General features: G+C 40.8%; 1 protein-coding gene across 4 annotated transcripts in view; it reads left to right on the forward strand.

Annotated features, from left to right (window-relative positions):
- The window catches only part of DPP6 (dipeptidyl peptidase like 6), a 731,733-nt gene that overhangs the window by 655,261 nt on the left and 61,827 nt on the right, over window positions 1-14,645 (forward strand). For all 4 annotated transcript variants that reach the window (XM_019530500.1, XM_019530482.1, XM_019530507.1 and 1 more), the window contains exons 11-12: window positions 5,225-5,348; window positions 6,348-6,386. In XM_019530500.1, coding sequence (XP_019386045.1) covers window positions 5,225-5,348; window positions 6,348-6,386 — 163 coding nt within the window. The remainder of the gene's footprint in view (window positions 1-5,224; window positions 5,349-6,347; window positions 6,387-14,645) is intronic.

Raw genomic sequence — 14,645 nt, forward strand, 5'->3', positions numbered from 1 at the left:
AGCTAGAAAATAGTTTTTCCTGCTTTTTTCCATAGGAAATTTTGAATTTGTTTCTAAAATTCCCATGCAAAAAATATTTCAGTAAAAACAACGATTAAGAAGATAAAAGAAATGTTATTTTGGAAATCCGTTTCTGGTAAAAGTACCATTTTTTAGTAAAATCTTTCTATTTGCATAAGCTGAAAACAGGATGTACTTACCCCAAAATATACATTTTTGCAGAAAAACAGTAGAAAAACCCTCTGATTTTCAATTTCATGTGCTTGTCAAAAAAGCAGCAAACTGTAACCCTAATGAAAACCCTTTGTTTCTGAGCACCAGGCATCTTTTAATTAAAAAAACAATTAAGTAGCAAATAGCCTGCTCTATTGGGCTGTACACAGTACACACAGGGCCATGAGCCAGCCTCTTACCCAGGCCTGATATCCACTCCTACTGAGGCATTACAGGCACTTTTACACATGCTCCAGGGGTGTGCTTTAATTAGAGTGGGTCCACAAGCTGCTGTAATTGAAGCACCACCACGTCTCCTGTATCAGCATCCCCACACTTAAAAATGGTGATGGGAGCACTTGAACTAAAGCTTATCAAACAAGCTTTAATTCAAGAGCCCCTGCCACAATCGGTGACCACCTGCAGATGCTGCTGGCAGTGTCGGCAGCAGCCAATCTTGGGGGGTGCCCCGCTAATCTCAGGGGGTGCCCGTGCACCCCCATGCATCCCCTATGAATCGCCAGTGCCATTCCCTATTATTACGATGCCTGCACAGTTTGGTTTTAAGTTGCTGACTCCAAGCCATCCATGTGGTTCTTAGATGGGAAATGTCTTGTGATGAAAATAAAGTCTCAGGATGAAACTGTTGTTGATGATTTATGACATGAGGCAGCCTGACCTCCTTCAGTAGCTCAAATAAATCCTGCCAAACTTTTGACTCTTTCAGGACAATTTCCTGTGAAAACAAATAGGAATTATGATAGTTTTTATCACTCCTCATCTGTATTACAGTGAAGAATTGGTGTCTCATGCTCCAGGCTGTACTACCAGTACCTCTCTCTCAATGAGTTCATCATCTAGGATTATTACAGGGTACAACAGATGAGCAAACCACACAACTTCACAAAGGAGACTGGGTACCTGGATAAATGAGGATTTTCCATATTATGCAGAAGTCTCATTTTACAACTTGCCTACTCAGAGAGAAGTAGTATGGCTTAGTGCCTTGGCTGATAACCTATGATTTCCAGGACCCCGATTCCAGATTCACCATATTTCTGGATATGTTACTGAGGCCAGATACTAGGCTGCCTAATGAGACTTAGATGGAATTTACATCCCTGCATGTCCAGGAGAGCTGGTTGTATTTTAAAGAAGTCTTACAGAGGATGCAGGAACAAACCTTCCCAATGAACATCCCAATAAAGCTCATCGCAATCAGGTTCTGGAGGACTGGAAAAGGGCAAATATAATGCCCATCATGAAGAAGGGAAGATGGAGGATCCAGGGAATTGCAAACGAGTCAGTCTCACCTCAGTCCCTGGAAAAATCATGGAACAGATCCTCAAAGAATCCATTTGTGAGCATTTGGAGAAGAAGGTGATTGGATTCACCAAGGACAAGCCATGCCTGACCAACCTGATTGCCTTTTATGATAAGATGACTGGCTCTGTGGATGTTGGAAGAGCAGTGGACAAAATATACCATAATTTTAGCAAGGTTTTTTATATGGTTTCTCACAGCATTCTTGCAAACAAGCTAAGGAAGTACAGGCTGGATGAATGGACTGTAAGGTGGATAGGAAACTGGCTGGATTGTTGGGCTCAAAGGGTAGTAATCAATTACTTGATGTCTAGTTGGCAGCTGGTATCAAGTGGAGTGCCCCAGGGGTCAGTCTTCGGATTGGTTTTGTTCAGTATCTTCATTAACAACCTGAAAGATGGGATGGAGTGTACCCTTAGCAAATATGCAGATGACACTAAGCTGTGGGGAGTAGTAGATATGCTGGGGGTAGAGGTAGGATTCAGGGAGACCTAGACAAATTGGAGGATTGCACCAAAAGAAATCACATGATGTTCAACAAGGACAAGTGAAAAGTCCTGCACTTAGGACAGAACAATCCCATGTACTGATACAGGCTGGGGACCGACTTGCTAAGCAGTAGCTCTGCAGAAAAGGACCTGGGGTTACAATAGATAATAAGCTGAATATGAGTCAACAGCGTGCCTTTATTACCAAGAAGGCTAATGACACACTGGGCTGCATTGGTAGGAGTGTTGCCAGCAGATTGAGGGAAGTGATGATTCCTCTCAATTCAGCACTGCTGAGGCCATGTCTGCAATACTGTGTTCAGTTTTGCCCCCTCTGTCCCACCCCCCCTACAAAAAGGATGTAGACAAATTGGAGAGAGTCCAGCAGAGGGCAATAAAAATGGTTAAAGAAATATGACTAATGAGGAGAAGCTGAGGAACTGAGCTTATTTAGTCTGGAGAAGAGAAGAATGATGGGGGATTTAATAGTGGCATTTAACTACCTGAAGGGTAGTTTCAAAGAGGATGGAGCTAAACTATTTTCAGTGATGGCTGATGATGGAACAAGTTGCAGCAAGGGAAATTTAGGTTAGACATTAGGAAAATACTTTCTCACTGGGAGGGTAGTAAGTACCTGGGACAGATTACCCAGAGAGGTGGTGGAATCTCCATCGTTGGAGGTTTTTAAGACCCGACTAGACAAAGCTTTGGCTGGGATGATCTAGTTTGGGATGGTCTTGCCTTGAGCAGAAGTTTGGAGTAGATGTGACCTCCTGAGGTCCCTTCCAACTCTAATTTTCTATGATTCTGTGATTACGGAAAAAAAAGTGATCCAAATCAACCCCACTTAAAGGCCCCCAAACCACTTAGGTGCCTAGATTTGTTAGGTATTTCTATTTCAGCTTGAAATGATCCCTACACATTTGGGCATGTTCAGATGCAATCTCAACCAGCTGTCTGGGCATCTCACTCCTGCCCAAATTCTGTTGTGATCCAAACCCATGCTAGTAGGCACCTATATCCCTTTAGGCAAGGTCATTGCACACGTACATTTACAAATACAGCTGGAGAAGCTAGTGGGGTGCCTCACATCTTTTGCCCACTTGGGTTCCACTTCCTTCTCTGATGTTTGGAAGGGGAAATGATACCAAGATCTGAAGTTGCTGCCTGCTAGTCACCGTGAGTCATTTCAAATTTTAATATGTGTCCTCTAAACTCTATTCAAAAAATGTTGCCAGCAACAATTTGCCCTAAATTCACAAAATTTGTTTCCCCCTTTTTTTTTAATGCAGCTGTATTTTACCTCCTAGGAAACATGCTATTGCTGATCTCAAGTAAAATCACGCTTGATTTCAAGTGCTGACTTTTCAAGATACTGTTACCCAAAGGCTCCCTGTTCCTGTTCTTCAGTGCTGTCCATGCAGAAGCTAAACACTTTTCTTATTTTTTCCAGCAAATTTATGTGCCAAATATTGCTAAATTGGTTTCCAACATGTTGTTTTGCTAGGAAAATAGATCTTTGTTGCTTTTGCCCTTTTTGTTCAGTACACACAGAAATCCTTGCCAGAAGACAGAATGCTCTCTAGTGATACAGCACACTAATCCCAATGAGAGCAACAACTCCTTATACATATTTTATATCAAACAAATGAACTACTAAATGTTTTATAGACTGTGCACCATGAAAAGTCACTGTATTATAATTTAGGGATGCCTTTGGCCCATCAGTCAGTTCAATGACAGCTCTACATTTTAGATGCAGCTGTAGATTTTTGCAGATCCATGACTGAAGGTGGAAATCTCCCAGTACCACCCCTGACTCGTGGAGAGTTTGCACCTCCTATTATATTTGGATGTTATCCCATCTCTTCCCTCTTAGCCTATTTATTTGTATCCCCAGTTGCTTCACTTTGTCTTTTACAAATTCTTTAGGACAAAGTCTATTATGTATTATACGGTTGTTCAGCCTAGAAGAATGGGGCCCAATATGGTTCCAGTAAATACTGGAGTGATGATGATGACAAAGGGATTTGGAACCTTATTCTTATTTTTGGCCGATTCATTCTTACACAGCTTCATTGACTACTTTCTACTAATGTTTGTGGTATTAAACGCTGCATAACACTAGTTCTGTATGAGCAGGTCTCCACTGCTGAGGAGGCTCTGTTGTTCTGTAACCCAAGTCATACATTCAAATGGGAGGTTACCATATATTTCACATACAACATTCACCGTTTCCCCCAAAATCAGCTCCATAAATTTGTGGTGCATGCAATAAATGAAGAAAGTCGGGTTTTTTGCCTGGGGTAGAAGCACCGTGCTTTGATTCCTGATCCACAGTGTAGCACAGTGTAGGAGGTGTTGAATTGCTCTTCAGGAGTTGAGGAAGTCTATTCCTTTACTGACTCATTGTTCTTTACTCCAGAGGTGTTAACGATTATTTTTCATGCTCGTGATGTTCCATTAATCAAGCTAACCTTTCTAAGGACAATTTTGCTCTCTGCAAGCTACTCCTGGTTTCTCTTCTCCCATTTCACAGCCTTGGACACACTTTAGTTCTTTTCAAAGCTCTACCCAACAGCTTGGTTTCAGCTTCAGTTAAGCAAGAAAAGCAGGGTAGGTCATGTGAAGATTAGGCTCTGTCCCTGCTTTATACAATTATAACTCTGAAAAAAACCTTTTATTCCCCCCCCACACACACACACACCTTCTTTCTGCTTTTGAAAATCAAGATGCATATTATATTTTGGGGCATGTTATACATGGTAAAATACAGTAGTTTGATTTTTACATTCTTTAGCTGAGCCGGACATCTTGAGTCAGATTCATCAAACTATTTTGCCTTTTTTTTTGTTTTTTTGTCTTTGCATGTACGTAGATTTGTAACTTCATACACTTTCCATGCATCCTTTTGTAGTCCTATTGCTCTTTAGTAGTTACCCACTCAGCTGGCAACTAGAGTAGAAATTTGGAACTTACACGTAGAGCCCTAAAATATATCATCTTCCAATGCATATATAACTAACCAGAGAAACATTGAGACTTAGAGATTTTTCCTTCCCTTCCTGTTCATACTAGGATCAACAAACTCATCAGTTGGTTAAGTGGCAAAATATTGTAGCATTAGCATCTCTGGACTGCATGTTGCTGGTCTAGTCCTACAGAGTGATAGCGCTCTATGTATGTTTACATGTTTTCAGGGACTACTACATAACCATGGTGAAATGGGCAACGAGTACCAAAGTGGCAGTAAACTGGTTAAACAGGGCTCAGAACGTCTCTATCTTGACCCTCTGTGATGCCACCACTGGAGTCTGTACAAAGGTAAGAAATACACTTCAGAGCCATTTAAAAGTACTTACCTTTAATATTTGTGATCTGCACTGGGAGAAAATATTTAAACCATTTTATTAGAAAGTGTGTCAGACTGTATACAGATTTGTACATTGCTTTAGGTAGACACACATTTGCTTCAGGACATAGTAACATACCATATCTGAATTTACTGAGCAAGGGAGGGGTTCTGCGCTCCTAGTGGATCTATAGAAAGCCAGTCTCGGTCTGGCCTTCCACATTGTTTGTGCCTGTTTATGTGCTTATGGTATATTAATGTAGATAGAAACACACACACACACACACATCTAACAGTGCTGTTTTTAACTTGAGAGTCCTTTTACCACCTGAGTTAATGTACATCAGAGTCCAAACACATATTTTGGACTGATTCAGGGAAGTTTCCCCCAGTGTAGATTCAGTTATGCCACCAGAAATACCTGCATTGTAATATAGATGATTTCAGTACAGATACATAGATAACGTTCTAAAGTAGCAAAACTCATCTTCATTCGGGGGAAGGCAGGGTAGATTTGTACCTCATAGTCTAGCTAAATCAGAGATGTATAGCATAAGCTTTTGTGCTTCATCAGCATCCCTTCTCTCTGCACATTCAGGGGGATCTTTCTATGTAACTATATCTGTTTATAAGCTTATGCAGTGCAAACCCTTTGTGCATGCAAGGTCTATATGAAGATCCTGGGAATAGTGCAATAACAAGTAAATTACTGTCTTACTTCAAGGAGCCATGTGTCTTTTGAATTTCCTTTTTGTCCATATGAATAGCATGTCTTCCTATATGAGACTTTGCTTGTTTATTAGAAAGCAACAATAGAAGAACAGGCCCTGGATTATATTCCTGAACAGCACGCTTGAACAGTTTCTCAGTGCTTGTTCACAACCGTTCTGACTCAGTCAAACTGCTTTCTGCACTGATGAGCAAAATGAAACACATGCAAACTGTTATCTAATTATGTCATTTCATTTTAGAAACACGAAGATGAAAGCGAAGGCTGGCTGCACAGACAGGTAACAGTGATCTTCCTAACAGAATGTAAAATATACAGGCTCTTTTTATTGAACTACGGGACACCTTTGCCTAAAATATCTGAGATTTCTTTTTCTCTAGGAGGCTCTACTAGTTAAAACCATGGGGTGCCTATACACATGCTCTGATGTGTTCTAATTTGATTGAGTCTGCTGCAGCTTTCTAATTAAAATGCTCCAGTGTGCTGCAGTGTCATGTGTATTCAGCATCCCACATTTTAAAATGGTAGCAGGCACTCTTTAACCAAAAGTCATTGAATGAGCTTTAGTTAAAAGGCCCCCATGGTCATTTTGAAATGCAGGATGCTGAATACATGTGATGCTGCAGTATTTTAATTAGAGTGTCTGTCTGAGAGCTGCTCTAATTAAAACACCCTGCACCCCCCCACCCCGAAGCAAGTGTATAAATGCCTGAATTCCCAAAATATATTTGACTTGAATATAAGCTACCTGAAAAACTACTATTGAATGAGTCACCCCTGCACCAAAAGCCAAGCTAAGACGGATCAACAGCATAAGTCCTCAATAAAATCTTATTTGGGGGCTGATGGTTGTATTAATTGATGCAGTGGTCCTCCACACAGGAGATAATCAGAATTAAATGATTGAAAAAGCAAGTTTAAAAAGGACAATTAGATGAATCCTAAGTAATATTTGAGAGCTCCTTAGTTACCTAGGAACTTTTGAAATGTGACCTCAAATAAACTATTGCAGATACTTTAAATAGAAGACAAGAGGAAAGGCAAAAAAAATCAAAATGGTAAATTTAAGCAACAGTTGAAACCATGAATGCTTACAAGGAAACCTAGAGCATTAAATTGGAAGGGAGCTCCTGGGACATCAAGTCCAACCTACTTCTGTCACAGGGACCAAATTTTTTAGAAACTCTGTCATAAGACAATCAAGTTTGTACTTCTAAATTTTACATCTTAGTATATCAGCTCAAAAATCCACTTCTGCGTCTTAAAAAAGAGGCTGAACTGAGTATAAGCACCAAGGAAAAAGAAGTGAAGGTCAGTTAGAAACTATAAACAAAGAGTTTAAATTAATTAAAATTATGATTTATTTTCTAAATAATCATTAGCATTGATCCATACAGGCCCTATTCATCCAACATAATTATTGCTTTCTGAAGTGTAAAAGTTTGTGATAACTAATGACACTACCTGAGTGTTAGTTTAGGGAACAATCTCAGAGTTGATCAAGTTCCTTCTCAAAGAGAAGCTATTGGTATCAATCTGTTTTCTGTGGCCTGAGTGCCTGACACACAAACATGAGTAAAATAAAGAACCCATGCTGGATTTCCTCATGCAGAAATGAAGTACAGCACAAATTCGCCGTGATTGGTACAGAAATCCTAAGAATCTAGGAACTCTGATACATAATGAGACCAATATTCCCCTCAGTCTAGAGACTTTCCTTCATCAATGTCTCGTACATGGTCCATGTAAAAACTAACTTTATAGTTAGTCAGATACCCTGAACTAAAATCTTCTTTTCTCTACCAGAGTTCACGTATAGAGAAGACAAATAAAAACACCCAGTATAGCTTTTATCCCCACAATGCAATATATATATTAGCCTGGATATATCAAAAATAGTTCAAAGCTGGATCTATTCAAAGGAAAACAAAATTAAATACCTCTATTTTAAATATCACAAGATTCACTGGGAGATCTATTTTTATAAGTATGGAACCAGTTTAAACCTCTTCCCTTCCACTTACTGCAACATCTGTCATGCTGTAACTGAACCTAGATATACCTGTACAATACCCTGACTGGGTGCTGAGACTTCAGAGGACCTGGACTGAGACGCATGTATACCAGAGTAATTTATAACAATTTTGGATATCAGTTTAAATTACACCAGGATCTAGAGTGAACAGAAATGCAGCTATCCTGGAGTAGATACTTCAGTATCTGCATACAGTAGATACTATTACAATGCTTCACCATTTGGTGATAGAAGAGTGGATTTGCCATGAACAAATTGGTACCTCATGGTAAGTTGTGAACAAATGACGTTTATACCAGTTTAACTTATACCAGTGCACTTTCACCCTGACTTTTCCCAGGATAATTTCATATATGATTCAAGTAAGTTACAGTAGTGGAGGACTCTGTATGTTGGCCACTTATTCCTGTTTGACACTAGTGGAATGATGTTATATATCCAGGTTCAGCATTGTTTTTCTGGTAGTATAAGTCAATACTTAAAGTGTGAATACTAACAAGTTTAAAGATAATTTTAGGTATTAAGTGACTTGCATTATATCGTGTGTGCTACAAAATGGCTAATTCTATTGCTTCTCCTCCATGCAACAAAAGCTGCACCAGGGTTTAGAGAACCCAAGTTGTTTGTTTTAAACCAATGAGTTTGATATTCCGGTAGCGTGCTAAAATATTCATCACAACAGGGTTTTGAGACATTTGGCACAACTGTGCAAGTAAGTCCCAGCTGGTTTTCTAGGAGTCAGGAAAATAATGTAGAGCTCCTTGAATTTAAGTTCTGGCAATGACACTCTGCTAAGTTTCTGTTTTAGACTACCTGTATGATTATTAGGTTATTTCCTTTTCCTGTTTTTTTTTTCCCCTCCCATGTTTGTGAATTTAGATAACTATTTTAGCAGATGTGACCAAATATGTATGTTGAACAGCAAGCATTGAGCCCAGCTGGAAATGAAATTCATATTTCAGACCTAATAATGAGTCAGCCAAGTGGTCAGGACTTCTTAGGCTGAGAGGAGAACCTTCCCAGGAGCAGGAGACAGTAGCAAATGACATCCCTGTGATTCTTGTCCAGAGATGAGAGCAATTCCTTTCCGTGCACAGCTAGCTTAGCTGTGGAAAATGGCTACTTTTCTGAGTGTTCAAACCAGAACATTCAGGCCTCACACAGGCACTCAGCTGCACTCCAGAATGAACATTTAGGTATCTGAAAAACTAGTTGCGTGTGCAACTGCAATAATGCTATTGTTAGTCACTTCTGCCAGTCGCTGAAGGTGTGCAGAACACTGCCAAGCTTTTGCCCAGGTGAGTTATGAACCTAAGTCCCATTTTAAGAAGGCACTTGGACATTTAAGAGTGCAAGTATATAGTTTAAAAAAACTTCAAGTTCCTTTCTAAAAGCTCCTCAAGTCACTTTTGAAAATGAACTTGATTCCTGAGTCATGTGGGAGTTTTTGAAAAGTTTTTGTATTACAATTTAAAGATAGATGTGGCCTCCTTTGGCCCCTATCATGGGGAGTTTGCAAAGCATATTAGGCATGAAGTAGCAAAGAGAAAATGACAATAAACTGGAGGCAGGATGGGAGAAAGATCAGTAAGGTTACATGGATGCTCAGCAAGGACTAGTGCCGGGAAAATTCCCCTGGGATTTCATGCAAACCCAACCAACAGGTATGGGTTTTAAGGAAGGCCTGCACGTCTTAAACTGAAAGTGTTTTAATGCTCAGTCAGGTAACTGGGTGAAAATTAATGGCTTCTGAGGTGCAGGTTAGACTGGAGGATCTAATGTTCCCTTCTGTCCTGAAACTGTATGAATTAATTGTATTTAAGTACAAACACTTAGAGATGCTAGACCACCTCAGAGTTTGTCTTTGGAAGAGGCTGGAAAGGATGTAACCATTCAAATCTCCTTCATGGGAAAACAGAATATAATTGATCAGTGCATAGATCACAAATATATTACCAATGTTTCAGAACATTTCTATCAATCATTAATATTCGTACCAATATAACATGGTGAGGATTTGGCATTAGGCTCCCAAATAAAAGTGACCTAATTTTTATTAGTGCTGTCCACATGTAGCTCCCACTGACTTTGGTAGCATTTGTTGGTGCCTATCACTTCTGAAGATCAGACCTCTTATGTTTAGATACCACCATGTAGGCATAGGGGCATGACTTTAGGGACTCACCCTGGCAAATATTGTCCTTTATCTATATCTCTAATGAGATGCATAGATAATCTGAAATAGTAATTGTTTCCAATTTTTCATGTTCCTTGGCTGTAAAAACCTTTGACCTGAGGCCAATGAGGCAGTTCTTTCCAGGAAGCAAGTGCAGTGGTCATAGGTAAAAAGTTGTTCTTCCTGGAAAGCAAGGGGAAGGGAACACCGGCAATTTTCAAATGCTGGTTTTGAATGAATATTAAGGGGGTTTTAAGTCAGTGAGAGTTTTGCATTTGACTTCAGTGCAGCCAGAAATTGCCCCCTTACAAGATAACCCACAACACCTCTCACATAAGCTAAACACAAATCTTCTCTTCATTTCCTTCCCCTAAGGTGCATTCTTTATACCAGCTCTCCTGTTTCCTTAAGTGCCTTGGCTCACTCAGTCTTGGTCCTAGGCTGAAGAACATTTCTTAGCTTTTTCTTTTTCAGTCTCTCAAATTCTCATTGTCACAGTATAACAGTCCGCTAGTGATTCGTGCATAGCGCAACTCGCGTTTTTCAGTGTAGTTTCAATGGTCTGGAAACTAAAAATGTGGCTGGCTTTGTAACCTTTTGCACTCGCCTTTCTGTGTTGTTTTGCATTTAGAAGCGTTGAAGTATAGAAATGCATCTCCACATTGCTGTTACCATGTACTTCCTAGAGACCACAGAGCAGAGCAGGGACAGAACTAGGTCTCATTATTCAACAGCATGGGCTCTATCAATAGAGGTAGAGGAAAATCTCCTTTAGCAGAGAGTAGCACCGGGCCTATGGCACTTAGTTGAGCAGTTCTTCTTTCATCCAGTAGAGGGGAGTGATACACAGAGACACACACACGTGTGCTAACCAATTCGTGACAGCACTTATCTTATGTAATAATATTATTGGTGGCAGGCCCTCTGGCCTCAGAGATGGACATCAACATATTGTCTCAACCTCACAAATCAATGCGGGGGGAAAGAGCCTCAGGGGTGAATGAGGCAGGCATCTTAACACCATAGCCTCAGGGATAAAAGTGGTAGGGGTGGGGGTGAGCTTGCTCCCATAGTCCCAGGGATAAGGGGCAGGTGAGCAGGCTTCTTTGAAAGGCTCGACACTTCTCACTAATACGAAAGCACAATAGAGACATTGGAGCAAATCATACAAATGCTAAGCCCAGAAAAAAAATGAACGATGAAGTGTTAAAAAGCTGCAGTTGGCTATCACATTCCTGTAGCTGTTGCTGAAACATTCAGACCATGTTTGAATTCAAATCCGTAGTGAAGCCGTTGCCCTGAGACATTGTGAATGAAGGCGACTTCCACCAAAAAATGGATGTGGCACCAAAACCCACACAAGCAACTCCATTTGTTGCAAGGCCAGAACGGAGGTGTGCCAGGCAGACAAATGAGAGGGCATCAACGCAGCTATGAAAGGAAGGCTGAGTCCTTGAGATGATTGGTCTGTGTGAAACTATATGACCCCTGTCTGTATAAGAAGCAAAAGCAACATAATTGTAATAAAGCTTCATGCAGCAATAAATAAGTGCATATCTGACTTTACCTCAACCCAGCCTGAGAGCTGCCCACTTTTCTGCCAGTTTGCATGCAGAACTGTTATGGCAGCAACAAGGTTGGAGCTCTGTTTTGCTAGGTGTTGTATATGAAAACTGTAAGAGCCAGTCTTTGCCTCAAACAGCTTGCCAACCTAACTAGATAAGGTGGGAGGAAGAAGGGAGACATAAAGCGATTTGCCCCAGGTCACATGTCAAGTTCAATGGTCAAGATGAGAACATAACCTCTTGAATTGGTTGATCTTGCCTCTCACCAAATGTGCAACTTCTTCCACCCAGTTTCCCCCCCAGGAAACACAATTTACTCATCTGTCCATTCCTTAAAATACTGTGGGTGGGGTTATGCTCATGCTGAGTCTCTATAACACAACTGCTGAGTTTGTAATGAAAATTGTGACTATATTAACAGGACGTCTGTCCATGAGCAGCTGCATCCAAATAGAGTGCTCATAACATCAGCGAACCACTGATGGATGGTTGTAATCATTTGTATGGTGCACATCCTTCCAGCATGTCTCAGAATAGGTTCAGTGGTCTGTTAAAGCAGTCTGTTCAAGGTCTAGTTTCATTGCAGAGAAACATTGCTAGAATTGATAGTACGATAACCATAGGCACAGCAATATGGGGTGAATCTACAATTGACTTCTCTGGAGCTGTGCCTCTTTACACCAGCAGTTCATTTGGCCCACATGATGAGAGGCTGAAAAAAATAGGACGGTTTAGTCTGAAGAAGAGATGCCTGAGGGGAGCTTCAGATTCATAGAAAAGTAGGGCTGAAAGGGACCTCTAGAGGTCATCTAGTCCAGCTCCCTGCCTGAGGTAGGATCATCCCTATCTATACCATCCCGTATAAATCTACTGTCTGACCTATTAGCAGCCACAAGACATAACACCTTAATCTGCTACAGCTAAGGTATGGGGACCATTGTGGCCGATGTCCTGCTGCTGCAAAAGTAGCTAAAATACATTTGAGAGATCCCAGAAAGATGGCCACACCATTCGTCTTTCCCACCTCTCCCTCCCCCATTACAGAAGAAGACCCCTCACAACCCATACCAATTCAATCACAGGGTAAAATTTCTTTGGTAAGTCTTCAAATACCTGAAAAGCGATTACAGAGGAGAAGGAGATAGACTTTTCTCCATGACTGTAGGAGATAGGATTTATTTAGGAGCAATGGCCTCAGGATTCAGCAGGGGAAATTGAGGTTGGAGATTAGGAAGAACTTTCTGACTATGAAGGTGGTCAAACAATGGAACAGGCAACCTGCAGAAGTGGTGGGCATTTTCAGCCCCAGGTTGGATAGACATGTGGCTGGGATCATTTTGGTGGGATGATCCTGCCCTAAGTAAGGGGCTGAACTATGTCCCTTCCAGCCACAGTTTCCTCTGATCCTACATTATTATGCCATGGGGTTTTTTCCTCTTCTGACAAGGACTCTGAAATGAAGCATGTAGATTTTCAGATTTAAAGTTCTAGGAGATATTCAAAACAGATTAAACTTACTTTTGTGACATTTTAGCAAGCAAACAATGGCTATGCTTCTTTTAAAAAAGGACTGAACACTAAGCAAGGAAAAATAAAAATGAAGCCAGGTACTTTAGAACCCCCAAAGTAGCCCTTTTCGATCTAATGCTAATGGAAAGTGAAATAATTAATAGCTAATTAACAACGGGAACTAAAGAACGAGCAGCGTGTCAGCAGTTCTGAAAAGGAACTACATTTCCCGTGGAAGGCTCCCACATGCCCAAGGGCTGCTATACACACTGTTTCATTTCCTTCTGCAACATGCAGGATCTGTCTCAATGGAAGATGTATAATAACAATAAAATAATTCCCTGTCTGCTCAAGCTGTTGTTTTTTCATCTGCATTAGTTTGGTATGGTATTTTGAGATGTGGTCGTAGTGAAGCCTGGGTGTCAGCCACATCTGGTGAATCGTTAGCTGCTGAAGACCCAGGAAGGCTGAACAAGAGCATCCCTCTATTGAGCGCTTCAGAGGGGGAAGCACTTACAAGCACAGCCCAGGATAGGCGGAGTGGAAGAGTCTTGTCTCTACTTGATGAATGCATGATGGATTCTTCTTCAATATACTTCATATCTGGCTTCAAGAGATTGAGTTTTTGCTTTAGCAACTGCCCTTGTTGCCATTCAAGAGCTGGAACAAAAGAGCTACAACTAGCCTCAAAAGGCAGAGCTAATGATTTTTGTCGCCATTAGGTACTATATGTATCAAAGTCTATTGCAAGCCCTTGTAGTCCGCTCTGTAACCATCTCCTGGAGTGGAAGGCCCCCAGATGCCTGTGGATTCCTGTAGTATAAAAGAAAAGAAAGCAGCCTCCAGAAAAGAATGGGTTGCCATGTGCACTGTTTGATTTCCTTACACAGAACCGGGTCTCTGCCTGACTGAAAGTCATAATAATCACAGGAAAATCAATCATCTGGTCCACCTGGGAGCTTTGTGTCAAAGACATTTTTGAAAGACATTCTTTTTTCCTCCCGCTTGTAAATAATTTTGCAAATTAATCATCTGCACGGAGGTTGGAAAGGAGACCGAATTAGATTCTGAAAGACGGGCTGGGGATGTTTCTTTAAGGACATGTATGCAAAATGATATGCAGCCCAAAGCAGCTCTTCCAGCTGAATAAACAAGATTGGCCAAACAAATATCACCCAATTGCAAACCTGTTTAAGGTCTATATTCCAGTTGTCCCCTAGCAGCCTTCTCTCCATGAATGTATGAGCTATTTTT

This window comes from Crocodylus porosus, unplaced genomic scaffold (assembly GCF_001723895.1).
Source record: "Crocodylus porosus isolate Cpor-Errol unplaced genomic scaffold, CroPor_comp1, whole genome shotgun sequence".
Classification (NCBI taxonomy): Eukaryota; Metazoa; Chordata; order Crocodylia; family Crocodylidae; genus Crocodylus; species Crocodylus porosus.